The 20,000-nt window shown below is 34.0% G+C and overlaps 2 protein-coding genes across 2 annotated transcripts in view; one reads left to right on the forward strand and one right to left on the reverse strand.

The window, feature by feature from the left end:
* LOC137631764 (E3 ubiquitin-protein ligase MARCHF11-like) overlaps positions 1-20,000 on the reverse strand; it is a 232,257-nt gene that overhangs the window by 68,756 nt on the left and 143,501 nt on the right. The window lies entirely within an intron of this gene.
* On the forward strand, positions 11,819-14,515 carry LOC137631904 (trichohyalin-like). The gene is made up of 2 exons (XM_068363909.1): positions 11,819-11,964; positions 13,798-14,515. Exons 1-2 carry the CDS (start codon positions 11,819-11,821, stop codon positions 14,513-14,515), a joined length of 864 nt encoding a protein of 287 aa, XP_068220010.1.

Consider the following 20,000-nt stretch of genomic DNA (forward strand, 5'->3'; position numbering starts at 1 on the left):
TCTCTCTCTCTCTCTCTCTCTCTCTCTCTCTCTCTCTCTCTCTCTCTCTCTCTCTCTCTCCTATTATATGAAAAAATAATCCTTACAAATAAAACCAGATAAGGTAACCTGTTATTGCAAATTTTACTGTTAGAAGCCACCCAAATGATCTACGTCTTTTATGGTTTCATTCTTGCAATACCTTATTTAAGATATATATCAATCAATATTCTCAGTCGTTTACGGTTTAATTTCTGAATCAACAGACCCTTATTTCTCATTGAATTCACTCGGACTTCATGCCTGAAAACGAAAAAGAATAATCTTAAAATCAAGTGTTATTAACTATTATTTGTAGATATTTTTAAGAAATCGTTAAAACCCGGTGAAGAGTTTTCATGCAAATCTGTTACCAGACATGAAGGCGCAAGGTGAGACAGCCAGACAAAATTATAAATAAAAACAAACCGGACCACAAACATAAACTCCTTTCGAGGTAACTACATACTACCATACTTAACGTCCATAAAACAATGCTATATCCACCAAGAACTGCACCATTGGCCAGACCTAGTTAAGAGAGAACTTTAGCAAACTACATAGACAAAAATGTGTGGCTAAGGGACATTGACTTGTGTTTGCCAAGGTCTACTCAAATCTAAGTTGCACTGGCATATTCTTTTATAAACTTCTAAATACGTGGCCAACGTAATAATCAATCAAGTTAATATTTGTAAATAATAAATATTATGAATGACAGTATCCAACGACCCAAATTGTTCTTTACAAAAGTTCATGAAAAAATTAAAGTATTTCATATTAACTTAACAACATCAAAATACAACAATTGTTTTCACACAAAGAGGAATAGCACCTGGACCCTGACTTATCATACATTAATTGACAACGCAATCACGTTGCATATCAATAACAATTGCTGACCAAATTAAGGGTGTCTCGTTCAGTTCAATACATGCACTGCAAGCTGGGTCATGGAACCAATACATCAATCTCTAGTTCGTCTATCTACGATAGAGATTGTTCCACAATATTAACAATATATTACTTGAAAGCGAAGGAAATTCCAATAAGCTTTACAAAGTGTATAAAATTTTCATGTATATGGATTTTGCTCTTACATTATTTTCTTACGCACTTCTGATTTATGACTTAAATTTTAAAAAAATTGCATTGTGCACACCCGCAATTTAAATTATCATTATGCATGATATACATTAATGTGTTTACATGTCTATGTAAAACAGTTATGCTCCTACCAACATTACACATCTAAATTCATACCGAAAATGTATTTACGCCTCATATACATACTCCATACTCCCCCAGGTTTCTAATCTGCCCAGAATAGCATACAGGGCAACGATAAGATGTTCAGTATTCTGGATTGATATTGATATGCTCATCAATGGCACATCGGATCATTTCCATTCTCTGCGTAGACCTATTACCAAAATTACCCAAATGATGTTAGCGTTGGTAAGCAATAAGAACCTTCATTATATAACAAAGAGTCAGTGTCTGGATATATATATATACTGTATATATATGTATATATATATATATGTATGTGTATATATATATATATATATATATATATATATATATATATATATATATATATATAATGTATGTATATATCATCATCATCTCCTCCAACGCCTATTGACGCAAAGGGCCTCGGTTATATTACGCCAGTCGTTTATATCATGAGCTTTTAATTCAATACTTCTACATTCATCATCTACTTCGCGCTTCATAGTCCTAAGCCATGTAGGCCTGGGTCTTCCAACTTCCAATTTCTTTCCTGTCACGTTCAGCGGCATTGCCAAACGTATGACTACTCAGTCTCTTACCAGTCCCTCGGTTAAGGGGAAAGAGAGTAGTCATACCCTGGTGAGAGAGGTTATATTTAGGAAGGGGGGAGGGTGGGAGGGTTGAATCTGTGTGTGCATATCTTTCTATATATTTACCCGTCAATTTTGACGGCATGTGTACACTAGCGAATGTATTTTCATATCGATCAGATATTGCCCTAAAAACGCGTAATATGGGTATAAAGTTATAGCTGACAAAAGTGTGAGCATTGAAGGTATGATCATCATAATGAATTATGAAAAAATAAATCCTCAAAAGAAATAAATTATGTAAAATTTGTAAGATAGGAGAAACGGCCACCAAGGACTAGAACCATCAATGATAAAAAAAAGATTTTATATATTACCATTTAATGCAGGTTCATAACTACACAAAATATTTCAACACAAACTACTGAACTTGGCAATGAATCCATTGTTTTGTCGGATTCACGCCGACCAGGAAGTACAATGATCTCAATTAAAAATAATGGGAGCAAAAATATTCAGAATGTCGTTACACTTAAAAAAAAAAAAAAAAGAGGTAATAAACTGCAAGGAATAACAGAAGAATCATTTCAGAATTGTGTTCAAGAAGGAACTTTCAAAATGAGAAGAATGCCTTAGAATACTTCAATACTGATTGGTGACCAGCGGACTAAAAAAAAAAAAAAATCTAATTCTTCTTTGACAACCTTTAGCCATATCGCACCAATGTATTGTTCCTTGATAATTCACAGCAATTCGACATGTTAAGCATAAAAATTCTATCGGAGCCAAAACTGGGTTACAAGGAATACGACGCTATTACGAGGCGTTTACTATATTCTTCGCAACTGTTACCTTTAAAGTTTAAGGATTGTCAGCTCAAGAGCCCGTGTCACATGTAATGTGGGAAATCAAAGACCAACCAACCTGCAAAAGGTTAAACATGAAACTATCATAAATAGTTATGGGACTTTACAATATGTAATGAGTTGCCCAAACCCTTATCATGATGTATTAACGTTGTCATCTTAAAAACAAGGTCTAAAAATGGCAAACGAGGTATTACGGCATGTGGATACCCATATACTGTGTGTGTATATATATATATATATGTGTGTGTGTGTGTGTGTAAACTGTATATACATTTTTATATAAAATCTTCATAATAATCAATATCTTTGGAGCAAGCAAGGGATTAGATGCACGGTAATAAGAAAAACATTATATCCAAAGTAATTTTGCCGTCAATAATATCAAATTGGAGACATTTACAAGAATTTAAAAATAAAAACTCTCATTTTGAAAATTACATTACCTTTTGTATATACAATAGTCAGTGGTAACCATCATCCATAATCTATGACCAAAATAAACATTGATTACCTCTTATGTGATAACGCTGATTATCTTAGCATATCTAATGCTAATCTTAGCATGTGATACGACTGATAAACCTCAACCTATGTAATGGTCTTCATAGTCGCATCACTGTTTTTGATAAAGTTATACACAAAATCCAGTGAAGTTCAAGAGTTCATTAATAGTGATGAAATATCTTCTAAATATATATCAATAGATACGATTAATATTAATCTGGAAAGAAACTAGTATCAGGTCTTGAATTTTTTCTTCTAAATGAGACACAACTGTCAGATAACTAACCTATATACCTCGACAGAGCCCGACTCTTATATTGTTGAATATCGTTATATTTTTCTTTTCTGTCATGCTGAGCAGCATTTTCAAACGGATGGGTCGCGTGCACTAGTTTTAAGAACAATTTTTACTTAACAAGTAGCAAACTCATCTTGGTTTATCCCCATACGGTTTTCAAACCGAAATCAACTTAATGAAATAAAGCGCTTGTGATTCCTAGCTACTAGGACTGACACTTGAATGCATATGACATCTACAAGAAACTAAAGTTCCGATTGAAAACTTTCAAGCATTCTACCCAGAGTCACATTGTAAATAACTACTTAAAGAAATATATTAATTCACTTACAACAACAAACGAATAATAGCACATACATCAATGCTCTGGAATCAAAGTTATATGCAACATTCTTACCTAATGTGATAACGTAATGCGTATGTCGAAACAATATTGTGCATCATTCATTTTCGTCCTTCAGTACTGCATATTTCTCTAAAAGTATATTTGGAGAAAATAACATACTTAAGAGAACTATAAAACAATAACCCCATTAGCAAATGAATATTCTTCATGCCTGGTACATAGATAAAAATATCCTGGTCTTCCTATACGAGTGATCTGAAGTCTGCCATTCCTAAATGGATGGTCAAATGCCTTTAAACAGAAATCTTAGCAACTTCAGGAATCCTGCGTAAAATAATCTCTATCAGATTTAATCGCATATTCTATAAAAATTTCAATAAAATAAAAGTTCTACATATTGCCATATATTTCAATCAGTTTTCTAAAAAGATAAACAGCGCTTTAATTTGACAACGGAAAATAAATATTTGCTTAATCTGCATTGATTGTAATATATCAATTTCAAGTTTTCCTGTTGAATTAAAGATGTTTGCTAAAAGAAGAAGCTTATTTGTTTATCAGCAATAAAATCCGGATGTTTACGGATAATACCGGGAATACCAAAAGTTTCACGCTGATTCAAAGATAAAGAGGGGTTGGACAGCACAATGAAAGGGGGGGGGGGAGGTAAAGAATGAAAAAGTAAAAGGTAGGAGCAGTTAGAGGGTCTCTCTCTCTCTCTCTCTCTCTCTCTCTCTCTCTCTCTCTCTCTCTCTCTCTCTCTCTCTCTCTCTCTAAAACGAAGTATGATATATATAAGACCCATGCAAATTATTTTTGCAAAATAAGTCAAGCAAAGACTGAAGTTAGGCGAGTTAAATTAACGCACGAGACAATTCTGACTAGATCCCTGAAATTCATATCAAATTTGGCTCGTTAGTGAAATTGCTAAAAGATTTATATCTGAAATACTGACAGAGTGAGACCTTCAACGAGACCTATTTAAATTAGTTACCCTGGTTTATTCATTTTATGTCTATTATTTCAAACTAAAACTAAACTTGTTTTGCCTTTAGCATCTGTTTTATCCAAGAATTCAAAATTGAATAAGGTTAAGAGAATCCGAGAAATATAAATGATATTTTTAATTAATAGTATTTACAAGAATGCCTCGCTTGTCTCATGTGTTTTCACTTAAACTGAGTCTAGACCAACAGATGCTGATATTTGGAGGAATAAGCAGTTTTTGTTATAGGATCTTCCTTTACTAAAATTTTCTTAAATATTACCTTTATAATTTATTATTTGCTTAAATATCACTTTTATAATTTAGTATATCACTCCAACTAACAGCAAAAAAAAAAAAAAAAAAAAAAAAATAAAGAAGAAGAAGAAGAAGAAGAAGAAGAAGAAGAAAAAGAAAGAAAGAGATAAGCGAGAAGACCAAAATCATTTACGCCAAATTGTAGTTGAAATATCTCATACTTATCAGTCTTGTTTCTTAGAAGAGCATTTATAAATATAGCCTTGAATTGTAACTTTTTTATTAAGATAACGAAATACCTTTAAAAAATATAAATAAAATTTCCATAAGGTCAGTACCTTTCACATATTTTTTTTTTCTGTCGGATTCATCTAGAACGCATGGGTCATATTTTAAATTCAAGGTACTTTTATGATCAACTCTTTAAAGCACTTTTGGCTGCAAGCATTATCATGCACCAAATGGCCAATGCCTTTGATAACTATGTGGCGAATATTACAATGACAGACTGGTTCACTTTTAATTGTTGCATCAAGAGATTAATTTTTTTGCGTAACATTAAAATACATTTTCAAAAGAATAAGTTTTCCCCAAAGGCTAGTCAAAGTTTTCAATTCTTAACCTCAGGAAAGAAGTTATATTCTAAAATCAACATGACATGTTTACTAAAACTTATGTGTATATATATATATATATATATATATATATATATATATATATATATATATATATATACATACTGTATATATATATATATATATATATATATATATATATATACATACTGTATATATATATATATATATATATATATATATATATATATATATATATATATATATATACATACTGTATACATATATATACATATATATATATATACATACTGTATATATATATATATATATATATATATATATATATATATATATATATATATATATATATACACAGACATTAATTTACATACCCATCCAATTTAAGACCCCAATTGTTGGTCTTAAAAATTACAATAACAATAGCCAAAACAACAACAGCAATAATAATAATAATAATAATCATAATAATAATAATAATAATAATAATAATAATAATAATAATTCGTCATAACCTCCACTAATGGTGGTTAAGCTTTCTATCCTGTCTGTCTGTCTGTCTGTCTGTCTGGGTCCAAGAAAACCAAACTACGGATTTTGCGATTTTTGAAGTTGAAAGATTTCTAAGAACAACTCAATAGATAATGCTATAAAGGGAAAGCTTATTCAGGATAGGATAAAAGATGTTTACAACTGCGATTATTGTTCATAGCATTCATGTGTCCTTCCAAAAAGTATAGCTTCATAAATCTTTCGAAAGGAAACGTAATTAATGCAAAATGATTAGGTATCTGAGGTAATCACGATCCTTCTTGTGAAATAAAAATTGACACACTCATTCTGTAACTGTAATAACATTTCTGACTAAATTTTCTAGTTAAGGATATTTTGATAAAAATTATATATTAATTCTCTGAAAAGTGGATGGATTCATTTTATCATTTGCTAAAATTCATAAAGACAAAGACAATGAGAGAGAGAGAGAGCGAGAGAGAGAGAGAGAGAGAGAGAGAGAGAGAGAGAGAGAGAGAGAGAGAGAGAGAGAGAGAGAGAGAGAGAGAGAGAGAGAGGTCAACATTCGTATGGCTCGAAAAAAAACAAAAAGGACATGGTACACAAATCCCTCAAATGTAAAACATATTCTCAATCTAGACGAAAATAGGGGTCCTTGCAAATGAATTAAATACCGAGAAACGAAAACTAAAAAGAATATGGTAAGGAAGAAAAAATTACAAATGAGCAAAGATTATTCGAAATTTCCAGAAACGCCGAGTAGTAAAATCAACAATGGCCACCCAGAAACAAGGGTCATTTAAAGCAACCCCAACCCCCCTACCTTTGGCCCCTCTACCTCCCCCAACCCGCCCGCACCCACATCTACTCTCACGCAACACTTCAGGATGCTCTTTCTTGCGTACCATAAGAGCCTCGTCCAACATTTTGTAAATAATGCATAGCCCCATTCACACAATATCTATAATCCCTTTGGATACAAGCCAGTGGGTGTATCAGTACTTGTTTAAGTAATGATTTTTGTAGAGAAAAATAGCTAGATATTCACAGACACTGTATGGAAGCGTTTAAAGGTCACTCGTGAATGGCAGAGACAAGGGACAGTGACATAGCCTTGGCAATAAGGACAATGCCCTAGAGACTGACCATATCTACATATGATCAGCGCCCTCTCCAACCAAACTAGGACCAGGGAGGACCAGGCAATGGCGGCTGATGACTCAGCAGGTAGGCCTATAAGCTCCCCCAAACATCCCTTCCTTAGCTCACAAGGTTGATAAGGTTGCAGGCACTAAAGGAACTAACTAGTTTGAGAGAGACTAGAACCACCTCAGTCTGGCGATCACTAGGCAGGGACGTTTCCAATAAGCCACCCCAATATTTTTTCAGAATGTATTCATAGAAAATGCTACGTAAACGGATGGTAAAAATTCACATCAATCCAGATAAATTACATTCTAAGGTTCAGGATATCTCTACGGATCCGTCATCAAATAGATGATTCTTTCGTATAGATCCAATACATTTGTTGTCTTCACAATTTTCTATGTTTAGATGATCAGTGATCTGATGATCCTCATCAGCCCTTTAGGTCATTTAACCTCATCAGTCTGTCTTTTCTCCTACTCAAAACTTTTGCTAAAGATTCCATTAATATTTTTTTTTTTCATTTTTCCTTCTCGTTTATTCCAAGACAGATCATCTGTCCTTCGAACTTGAATTAAGCTCGAATAACTTTTCTTTCACCAGTCAATCATCTACAATCGAGAGAGAATAACTAAAATAATACTACAAATCAGTAAAATTCAATGTCTTTAACTAGTTTCTGTGTAAGAGCTCTCATTTCATTAAATGAAACTTAATTTCAAGCTATAATCTATAATTTTTCCCGTATTCAATAGAATGGTGTTTAAATGAATAACTGGACTTATAATTCGACTAAATTTTGGTTTTCAATTTTCTGTTCTACTCTATATCCAGGTTACTAAAGTTTTATACCAGCACTGTTATCAATTCTTCTCTCCAATTTTCAGTGGGGTGCCTTATACCCTTAGTTGCTACATCTAGTTATTACTTTAGAATATTCCTCTCTCACGCTGAAGAACTTTGCTTATTTCGGGGACAATTTCTTTTCACAGTCAGGAAATCTCTAACTAATTCGTTGTTCAATGCTGGCCTTTACGTTTACTTTTCGCCTTCTTTTTCCCCTTTGCTGAAGAAATATAAAGTGGGGAAAAAAAGAGTATTTAGTGTTTACAATAACTTCAAATTAAAACAAAAACAAAGACAAACAGCTGTTCCCGACAACAAAGCTGCATTGTTTTTTCAAAGATATTTTCAAACTAAATTGAACATACTGTATATTTGTATATGGACGAACACATTCGAAACTTCCGATTAATATAAAGAAAAAAAAAGTGGAGGACTGCAATATTGATGCAATCAAGTAAATATGCCTCTGTGAGAAAAAATTCCAGTCATATAATGAATGTACCGTAAAAAAAAGGGGAAAATTAAAAAGACGCAACTTTACCAAAGATTAGCAGAATCTAAAACGGACTTAAATATCAAAAGATACCAACACATTTCTCACAGAAGCCAAGATAAAAATAAATGATTTAGGGCACAATGATGGCCTTGATCCACTTTATCCTTACGGAGAATTTAATTTTTTATCTACGCATAAACAAGTTAAATCTAGTTTTTCTCTCTTGCCAAAGCAATTATAATACTTCTGAAAACATACACCACATGGATAGGTTAAATTGTTTTCCCTTCTTGTTTGGTATTTTTCGCTTTACTTTGTCTAGTATATCAGAAACCGTTTCGTAATTTTAAACTTGAATTGACGCTATTTCATGGATTCCCCCCATAGCGTAATAAAAGGAACATATTGATTGATTACACATAATCCCGGTGTATTAAAAACGAGAAAAAGAAGACCAAAGATTTGGATACCCAGAGATGCCAAAACAAGGTATGCGAGGACGATGGCACGCTGCCAAACATACTCTCGCTATCGTTGTTCACAGCATAGGACTCACGGAGTAGGCTACAGCAAATGAAAATACATTCAAGCAATGAATTATCGTGAGATGAAGGAGAACCTACAAAACAAATAAAAACTTATATTGCTTATCGTTACTGTTTGGATCTTCGACAGCTGTGCCGTAGCAGTGTCCTTCTCAGGCCATGAATAGGGTTGCTGTGGCCTATTGGTAACGTCTCTGCCTAGTGATTGCTAGAATGGGGTTCGAGTCCCGCTCAAACTCCTAAGTTCCTTTAGTGTCTGCAACCTCACCATCCTTGTAAACTAAAGATGGGGGAGGGGGGTTGAGGGAGCCTATAGGTCTGCCTGCTGTCATAAGCAACCATTGCCTGGCCCTCCCTGGTCATATCTTGGGTGGAGACGTGGCTTGGGCGCTGATCATACGTAGGCTATATAAGGTTAGTCTCTAGGGTATTGTCCTGCTTGCTAGGGCAATGTCACTTGCTTCTGTCATTCATGAGTGGCCTTTAAACCTTTAAATGGGGCTAACAGTTCGTGCCAGCTGTGGGGAAGAATAGATCCCAAGTGCGCAGCTATAAAAATATCTGAAAGGAATGTTGACCCTCATTCCGTGAAGAAATTCACTCACATTATAAAAGGGATTCTAGCTCATTTAAACACAAAGAAAACTAGGTAACATACTTTAGGTGAAGTCTCTAAATTTGTTTGTTTTACACTGGTTTCAATCTTGTTACTTTTCCAGTACTTTGGATAAGATGTATATTACTTTCTGCACTTAGGATGATACCTGGCTTCACATGCAAACAGGTCATAACCTCTTATACAACAGAGATCCACCTCATGTTTATTTTCTTTTGCTATCAGTTGAATCCATTGCCACCCATCTCGCTCAAAAGAGGTTGTGACCTGCTAGTAGAAATACCAGACTTTACAATAGAAATTTTATCCGACTTGTAGGAAAAGCAGTTAAGAGAACAAATGATTATCTCAGCAACTTTCTTCCTTTGAAATTTGCTTTCCCCAACAGATATGGCTTGACTGGTCGAACGTGAGAATGTCTGTAAGCGATGCAAATTCACTGTGAATCACAGGTAACATCCAAGCTGATACACTTATTTTTCTTGAACTTCACTCGAAATTCCTTGACAAATTCCATTCATTCTAAAAGCAGACTCTCGAAGTTCTGCCAGACAATGATCTCAAACCTCATGTAGATGGGCTAACTAACATCCGAAAAGGCAGTAAATGGTACATGTATTATTTTCGGAAAATGAATGATATACAATTTCTGTTGTTTAGCTGTAGATTTGCTTGATACTGGGGCTAAATTCTAGCGCTTGTTTCGTTTCATGTTTGAGAGCTTTGTTTTGGATATTAAATTCTTTCAATTATTTTAGTACTTCTTAAGAAAAACTTTCAGCATCAACCGGAAAAAGAAAAGTACATGATTATATATTTGAAGCAAAAATGACTTATCTCCTATCTAAAATTAATGGAGTCGACAGCTAATATAAGTAGGTAAAAGTGAACAAGAGCAATAGAATTGTTTTCATAATGCTTTAATTGTATTTGATGTATAAATCCTGATAAAATATTCGCAAACTTCAAAGATTTTTCACATATTTTCACATCAATACCCAAATTTTTCAAATTTTTAGCTTACGTGGCAATCTTTGATATAAAGCTCAATATCTACCACTTGGCCTGAGTTTCGTTCCTGTTAACATCTGAAATGTGATTCAGGAGGTCAAAAGTAAGCTAGAAAACCACATTTCACTTTGTCCTAGAGGGGTGCACGGAAACCCCTCTTAGATGGCTGTCTATAAAGCATTGAGAAGGATTTTGGGAATCAAACAGCATATGACACATGCGGCAACTAGCGAGGTGGAAGGGGTACCCAATGTGAACGACATAGTTAGATTATCAAAATGGAGATGGATGGGGGATATTTTAAGAAGGGAAGATAGAGTTAGTCCAGGATGTACCTGAATGGAAGCCGCTGGACAGGAGAGGACCTGCCAGACCAAGGGAAACGTGGCTGATGACAATACGAAAGGAGGCTGGATCTGAGAATTGGGGTTGAAATTAGAGAGGTGGCACATGATAGAGTCATAGGCAGGAATTCATTGAGGCCCCATGCATCCCATGGATACCAGAGGATTGAGTAAGTACAAAAGCGGAGGGAAGGTGATAATATAGCATCAGGACTGACGTTTAGTTAAACCTTAATGAAAAAGAAAATTCTGCTTTTTCCATTTTACTTCGACAACGGGTTTCCAGGTTACCAGACTATTTGATGCCATGTGAGTGGAGATACATGAAGATGGTGAAAGGATTTGTGTATGGCCACGATAAGCAAAGTTCTACTAGTCAGGGTTACCCAAACTAGGTGGGTTAGCTGTGAGCGATTAAATAAAAGCCTCCCACCATCACCAATCCGCAGTTGGCCAGCTTGGTGATGAAAACTGGCTAAACCAACAGGCATGAATAAGGAAACGTTTTATGTCTTTGTCCTGCAATGGACTAGAAACGGCTGCATTTGTTGTTGTTATTGTGCGATATGTGAGGTATGTACCCTGGCATGTTTCTACAAAAATGAAAGAAGACGAGAAAATGATGAAGTTGAATCATCCCATCCCAAGACTCTTCTGGCAGTTGAATAGACTCAAACATGGAGGAAATATTAATCCAAGGCAAGAATGCAACCCGAACGTGACAGGACATAACACACTAGTTAATCCGTGAGAGAGAGAGAGAGAGAGAGAGAGAGAGAGAGAGAGAGAGAGAGAGAGAGAGAGACTAGAAGAACATTCCTTCGCAATCTCCCGTATCAAAACCTTGTTTCCTCTCAACTTTAAGAGTCTGATTTCGTACAAAGACAATATATCACTTGTATCTTCAGTTCTCTTTGATATATCTTATCATAACTATAATTAATTATTTCATGAAACATTTTCTACATAAATCTTTAGTTAAGTTCAGGAGATGCTCAAGGTAATAAGGCTGATGTGGTTAAGGGGAGAGGGAAGGTTCATTATATTACAAGGTATGGAGAGTAAAATTCTTCACTGCAAATATAATTTTTGCGGAAATTAACACAAGGACCATAACAGAAGAGGGAAGTGAGGAGAACTCATTACAATGGAGAATTTTTTTAAAGAACTAACGAAGGGAGATAATTTATCACGATTGGGAAACACTGCACGTCACCGTTACCATAATTCAACACTTTTTTTCTTCTTTCTTTCTGTGTGCATTTGTATAAGAAAATAATATGAAATAGAAAGAGACAATTACGACAAAATTTTAAATGATTTGCTACACAATGGAAAAAAAGTTTTAAAAATTTCTCTTCATGTAAAAACTCATAATCAACAAATTCAAAATTCTTCCACACACCAACCAAACTTTGTAAACCTATAACTTACCAGAATCAAGGCAACGCAGTCTCTATAGTCCTGTGGTAGCAGATATTAACATAAGAATAAACGTGAGGAAACTATTCATCTTAATAAACTTTCCGAAGCAACTAATCATGGTAAATGTTGATAGAATAATTGTAGAATAAGTTTTCCGATAAGTTGAAGTTATAGTTGATGGTACAATAACAAAGCTATCTTTCTGTATTTTCTAACTCTGTAACTGTGGAATTTGCACGAATGTTTAAATGTGTACTATACCCTGAGCATGAACATGCTCACAATAAACGTCCGTTCGCAAATTTTTTTGAATAACAGTGGATGTCATCCATATTTGGCTTTTAATCTGAAGGTAGTACAAGGTCCAGTATTTAAAGCCTCATGGAATTGCTAACTATGCCTCCAAAACTAAACTATCAAATGAACTGGAGATATCGAAAGTAATATTCTTTTAGCTTTGCCAAGAAAATATTAAAGCATAAATATTATCTACACTATCAATACCAAAGTTACAACACCAGTTGGAAAAGCAGGATACTACAAGCCCAAAGGAAGGGCTCCAACAGGGAAAATAGCTCAACGAGGAAAGGAAACAGAATGGTGTGCCCGAGTGTACACTCAAGCAACAGAACTTAAACTCAAGACATTGGAAGACCATGGTACAGAGGCTATGGCACTACCCAAGACTAGAGAATAATGGTTTGATTTTGGAGTGTCCTCCTTGGAAAAAAGGGTCTTAGGTAGATTTCATCATGTGGGAGCCTTACTGGCGATCCTAATAAGAAGCCCTAACAAGAAATGGGTACAGAACTAGAGAAGGGGACACCTACTTCAATAATAGTAGTTATGAATTCACCAATTAAACGGCTTCTAATGCCCTCATTGTGGGAAACTATCAAATTACCATATGAAAAACTTTGTGTCAATTGTGTCAGGGATTTAAGATTATTCTTATCCATCCTATAATTTCGTCACGCGTTACATACTTTTTATCCCATGGCAAGTATATTACTTTCTAATTGAAATGACGATGTAAAGAAACTTATTTGCAATGGATGACAATGGTCTAGTGACGTTAGAGAGTAAGAAATTAATGAAATGGAAACAGGATATATGTAAAATATAAGATACTGTGAAAGGTCCAAAATCCACAAGACTGAAAAGGACGAACTACAACACGGGTAGCAACACAAGACAATTACTCTTAAGAGAAGAAAGAAGTAGCAACACAAGACAATTACTCTTAAGAGAAGAAAGAAGTAGCAACACAAGACAATTACTCTTAAGAGAAGAAAGAAGTAGCAACACAAGACAATTACTCTTAAGAGAAGAAAGAAGTAGCAACACAAGACAATTACTCTTAAGAGAAGAAAGAAGTAGCAACACAAGACAATTACTCTTAAGAGAAGAAAGAAGTAGCAACACAAGACAATTACTCTTAAGAGAAGAAAGAAGTAGCAACACAAGACAATTACTCTTAAGAGAAGAAAGAAGTAGCAACACAAGACAATCACTCTTAAGAGAAGAAAGAAGTAGCAACACAAGACAATCACTCTTAAGAGAAGAAAGAAGTAGCAACACAAGACAATCACTCTTAAGAGAAGAAAGAAGTAGCAACACAAGACAATCACTCTTAAGAGAAGAAAGAAGTAGCAACACAAGACAATCACTCTTAAGAGAAGAAAGAAGTAGCAACACAAGACAATCACTCTTAAGAGAAGAAAGAAGTAGCAACACAAGACAATTACTCTTAAGAGAAGAAAGAAGTAGCAACAAAAGACAATCACTCTTAAGAGAAGAAAAAAGTAGCAACACAAGACAATTACTCTTAAGAGAAGAAAGAAGACTAAATGGGGCAATCAATATAGGGTAAAGCTTTGATGAATCATTTAGGTTAGACAAACTCGTGACTTGATAAGTCTTTTTTCTGAGAAAGCTGAATTAGCAGATATACGAGTCACGCGTAGTACCATGACTTCTGCAGGGACCCAATGTACCAAGGTCTGCCTTATTCCTTAAAATATCCAAAATAAACAACCAGCAAATATTCATCTTTTCAAGACACAAAATAAGCAAAAATTCTTGAATACCAGACATAACAATAATAAACTTTGACCAAGAAATAATAAAATGGACTAACAGAATTTTAATCTACACCGCAAAAATATGAAATATCTTTAACGATGACAAAGACCTATGTAAGCTTTAATACAAGTAAAAAAAAAAATAGTTTAAAAAAAAAAAAAAAAAAAAAAAAAAAAAAAAAAACACATTCACACACACACACTAAATAAATCATCAAAAACTCAACGTGTTAGAATTAATGTTCAAAACAAACGCAAAGTAACATCAAGACCGACTGAATCGTAATAGCAGCACGAAAATTATTTTCCTTTATAATTAGTGGCTAAGAAATAAAGTTGTAATTACTTTTAAGGATATGCCCAAATGAGAACTTTAATAGAACCTCAATATCTTAAGGATTTTGATTTTCACGGTTATTTACAGTAATTGTCAGTAAATCAATAAGTATCCAATAAGAATATGCAACCTCATGAAAAATACACCAAGCAATCTCTCTCTCTCTCTCTCTCTCTCTCTCTCTCTCTCTCTCTCTCTCTCTCTCTCTCTCTCTCTCTCTCTCTCTCTCTCTCTCTCTCTCTCTCTCTCATGCTAATCTAAAACTTCGAAATCCCCCCAAAAAACTTTACTAATTAAAAATTGCTTAATAATAATCATGTAGTTTTATCAGAACTTTTCCCTATTCCCCAAGATGTGTATACTAGCCATATCCCACTTGTACTCATCTGCCTTTGCCTTACCGCAAGTACTAGCCATCATTAACCAATTAGGCGTATAAGCAATCTTTTGCGCAAGCTTGAAGAAATTAATGGTAAATTAAGCTACCAATTCTATTTGCATATGAATAATTACACGTGGTCTATTACAAGATCCGATTACCCCAATTACCAGATGTAAAACCACTGAATGGAGATTGAATATATTCCCTCAGTTGTATGTAAACCTAGAAACTAATCTATAACTGTCTATGAAAGCAGAGGCTTCAGGGGGCAAACTTATCCGTTGTTCTTCTTTGTACAAAATATACACATATTATTATTATTATTATTGTTATTATTATTAGCTAAGCTACAATCCCAGATGTAAAAGTAGGATGCTATAAGCCCAAGGCTCCAATAGCGAAAATAGCCCAGCGAGGAAAGGAAATAAATAAACTACAAGAGAAGTAATGACCAATTAAATTCAAATATTTTAAGAATAGTAACAACATTAAAATAGATCTTTCATATATAATCTATGAAAACTTAAAAAGAAACAAGAAAGAGAGAGAAATAAGATAGGATACTGCCCCCAAGTGTACCCTCAAACAAGGGTATAAGGATATGAAATTTGTGCTTCAAATAAAACAATATATTCCAATGATGTCGTCTAAAAACTAAAAGCAATCAGTAATTTTCAAGCAGGAAAGGTTCATTAGTCTCTGACTGACCGAAAGGCAGAAGGGATTAAATTTTCAAACGAAACATTGACGGTTGAAAAGACAAAGGAGGGGATGGTGGAGAATCGAGGGGGATTAATACTAACTCCAAGTGGAGAATCAAGGATCAGGGAGGGGAGGGATGATTAGTAGGAAATAGAGTAAAAAGTTCGGTTACGAAGGGAGAAAGTTAAAAAAAAAAAAACGTAATTGTAATCGGAAATTCTCCGTAAATATATACGGGTTCAGCTGTATTTCAGTAAAATACAGGCGACAGTAATTTTACCTTACTTTGTTGTTATCTTTTCCGGGTTTGTGACCGTAATATCACTCCTTTACGTCAATACTGTTTTTAAAACGCTAAAAATCCTGGAATAAATGTTGCCACATAATTACCGTTGTTTAAATCCAAATTTTTAACCGAGTATCTCATCTGACTGAGGTATCAAAAGGGAAAAATATAAAGTTAATGTTATCAATAATCTATCAAACAGGATAAATGCCTTGAAATCATTAAGATTTCCTCAGAATTAACAAGACCTGAGGTCTAAATTACCCCAAAATACGTTAAAATACTTTGGATCAACCGAAATTGCCCAATTTGGGATAATTTCCTTAAAAATGAGAGCCTATAGGGTCAACTTTCAAGTGGAATTAACTACAACAAAATAGCGAAACAAAAAACATCAAAGTTGAAAATGGGTTAAGAATCATGTATTTACACGAACAAATAAACAAAGATCTAGTAAATAATTACTAAGTATACGAGAGAGTGATAGACACAATCCCGATTACATCCAACTCCTATTTTAAAACATTGGATTGGGACCTTCTAATCAATTATCTTCGCCTAACGGTCCACAGACCTTCAAAATTAATTTCCCCCTAAAAAGTAGTTAATCAATATTGTAACAGATGGTGGACTGCAGTGTGACGGCTGCTGATAATTACAATATTTTTTTTCCAAAGAATAACTTCCTATTGGATCTGCAATGGGGTTGACGACTTGCATCATGTGTAAGCTTTCTTGTTACTTGTCAAATCGATTTTCTTTATTGGGGAAATGGTGTTCATCTTTGTCTGATATGTGATATTAAGAACCTAGTTATTTTACAGTTTATTGCCAAAATGACAGCTGGGAACTAAATTTGGATTCTCTTTAGAGTAGAGAAACATGGGGGTGTCAAAGACCCCTCTTGAAGTTACATTCTACATATTTATGGGGAGTTACGATATAGAATTTGTAACTCTAAAGCCATTTCAATAAAATCTCACAAACCTCTCAGGAGCTACAGTACAAGTCAGATCTGTATGAACGCGTAAGCAAAGGTCGTAAGAATTCCTTCGTCCGGATTTTGAAAAACCATGCATTAAGATACCTGTGATCACAAAGGCCCTGCATTCACGAGATGAATCACTAGCCCACTTTTATATATATATATATATATATATATATATATATATATATATATATATATATATATACAATATATATATATATATATATATATATATATATATATATATATATATATATATATATATATATATATATAAACTATTGAGTTTTGGGAATTAACATATCGGATAAGTGGTGGCGTTCGATGGTGTGAAATACAGTGGAAAGATGATCAAATAAATGTTGTATATGACGACGGAGGTTATATATAGACAGAGTGAAAAGTAATAATAATCTATGAAGAGAGAAATAAGGAGGCAAAGAACAGATTATCATTAGCAATAGGAATTACTTAAATTATAAAGAGCAACAACTTTAATTTCATTTTTTAAATCTTTTTGATACTTATATGAGACATAAACTACGATTGCAGGATCATCGCCTACATTTTGTAGACAGTTCCACATATTGCATGATCCGTCCTCTCACCTTCAAGTTTACAATCATCAGATTCTAGTCTTAAATATCACACAATGTAGCACTTGTAATTGCGCCGCTAACTGTCATATGACTAGCTTGTGCTAATGTATCTCACCAGTTTCCCTGTAAAAACCGCGCAAGCTGTTGAGATAATGCCAGTGATATAATGTCATCATCCTGATTGAACGAATTCCTAACTCACAATACTCAAAACTGCCACTGATAAAGAATACAGCCATGTATTGTAGTGCAATAGCCTCTGTACCATGATCTTCCACTGTCTTGGGTAAGAGTTCTCTTGCTTGAGGGTACACTCGGGCACACTATTCTATCTTATTTCTCTTCCTCTTGTTTTGTTAAAAGTTTTTATAGTCTATATAGGAAATATCTATTTTAATATTGTTATTATTCTTAGAATATTCAATTTTTCCTTGTTTCCTTTCCTCACTGGGCTATTTTTCCTGTTGTTACCCCTGGGCTTATAGTATCCTGCTTTTCCAACTAGGGTTGTATGATGTGTCTCATTACTGTAAGTTCAGATTCCGCTACTCTGTAGTCACAATTAGTAGAATGGATTAAGGTATAATAGTTTTCCACATTTTTACCATTATCAAAAATTCGATATCATCATGGAACTTCATTATCATCGCTTTTATTATTCGCATCTTTCTCAAAACTTCGGTTTCCAAGTTGCCAACACAATCGGTCTATTGGAGATTCTAGCTATTTTATTGTTTTTCATTTTTGGTAACATGGAAAATTCTTTTAATACTAAATGTTCATAAAGCATGTATGCCGTGATCTGTGTTAATTTAGCAATTTTATAATATTATTATTGATGTAGTTAATAAATAATAATTTATCATCCATATTCTCATTAACTTATCAAATTGTATAAAATGAGAAGATCACGATGGATAACTGTAAAAATTATAAAGCATTAAGAATTCTCTAGAAATATTATTGCCTTTATTATTTCGGTTAGGGATTTATCAAAGGAAAATCACAAAAACTTTACAAATAAAACATTATTTATGCAACCTCAAGTTTTGTTTTCCGTTTGATTTTCCCATTTTTCAACTGGGACATAATTTATTTCATATAAGTGAATGCACTGCAATATCTATATCACCTTACAGTTTCACCGTGATTTAACATACTAAGTGTATTATGTTGCCCTGCATTTTACTGTTTAATATTTAGTGTCGGGAAACATCAAGTACATCCCCCGTAGATTTTTTGAGGTACATAGAGAAAACATGGATAAACATTGTGCGTTGCTGGTAAGTATTCCTTTGTTTATTGATTAAAAGACTGCTCAGTATTCATATGATAAAATTTTGGGAAGGCCAAAGTTCAGCCGGAAAGATAAATTCAATGTTATTTTCTCTTTGTTTTCACTTATACATATCAACATAAATGGAAATGTTGCAAATAGGGAGGACCAGCTGGAAGGTAGAGCAATAAAAAAAATACTTGAATGACAAGTTAGTGAGTTAATTTTTCGTAGCTAGGGTTTTCAGCTGAAAACATAAAGCTGGTATAATGACTTCGAGCTTAAAGATGTCAGAAGAGGAAGGACTGACTACTGCTTCGGGTCAAAATTGGAAGTTGGGTACACGATCTATTCGTCTAGGGCTAGGCCATAGGGCATGGCAAGGATTATGGGATATACTGTATATGTCTGTCCTCTGAGAGTGAGTCCCGTCGTAACCTGGCTTTGTTTGACCTATGGTTTACATTCCTTGTTGCCTATCTCTCCTGGAAGGTCTCTTCTGGAAGCTTATATACCCCTGTATGGTTAAAGCTAATTACGACAGATAATAGCCATTTCCATAATGGGAGTTTTATATTTCCAATGCAATCCAGACCCAATACTGGCCATATGACATATAGCAAAAGCGTGACTTTGGAAACCACATTGTGTCGTTTCAACGCACACACAATAAAAAGGAATTTTCATTGAATCTAGATTTGGTC

Source organism: Palaemon carinicauda, chromosome 40 (assembly GCF_036898095.1).
Source record: "Palaemon carinicauda isolate YSFRI2023 chromosome 40, ASM3689809v2, whole genome shotgun sequence".
Taxonomy (NCBI): domain Eukaryota; kingdom Metazoa; phylum Arthropoda; class Malacostraca; order Decapoda; family Palaemonidae; genus Palaemon; species Palaemon carinicauda.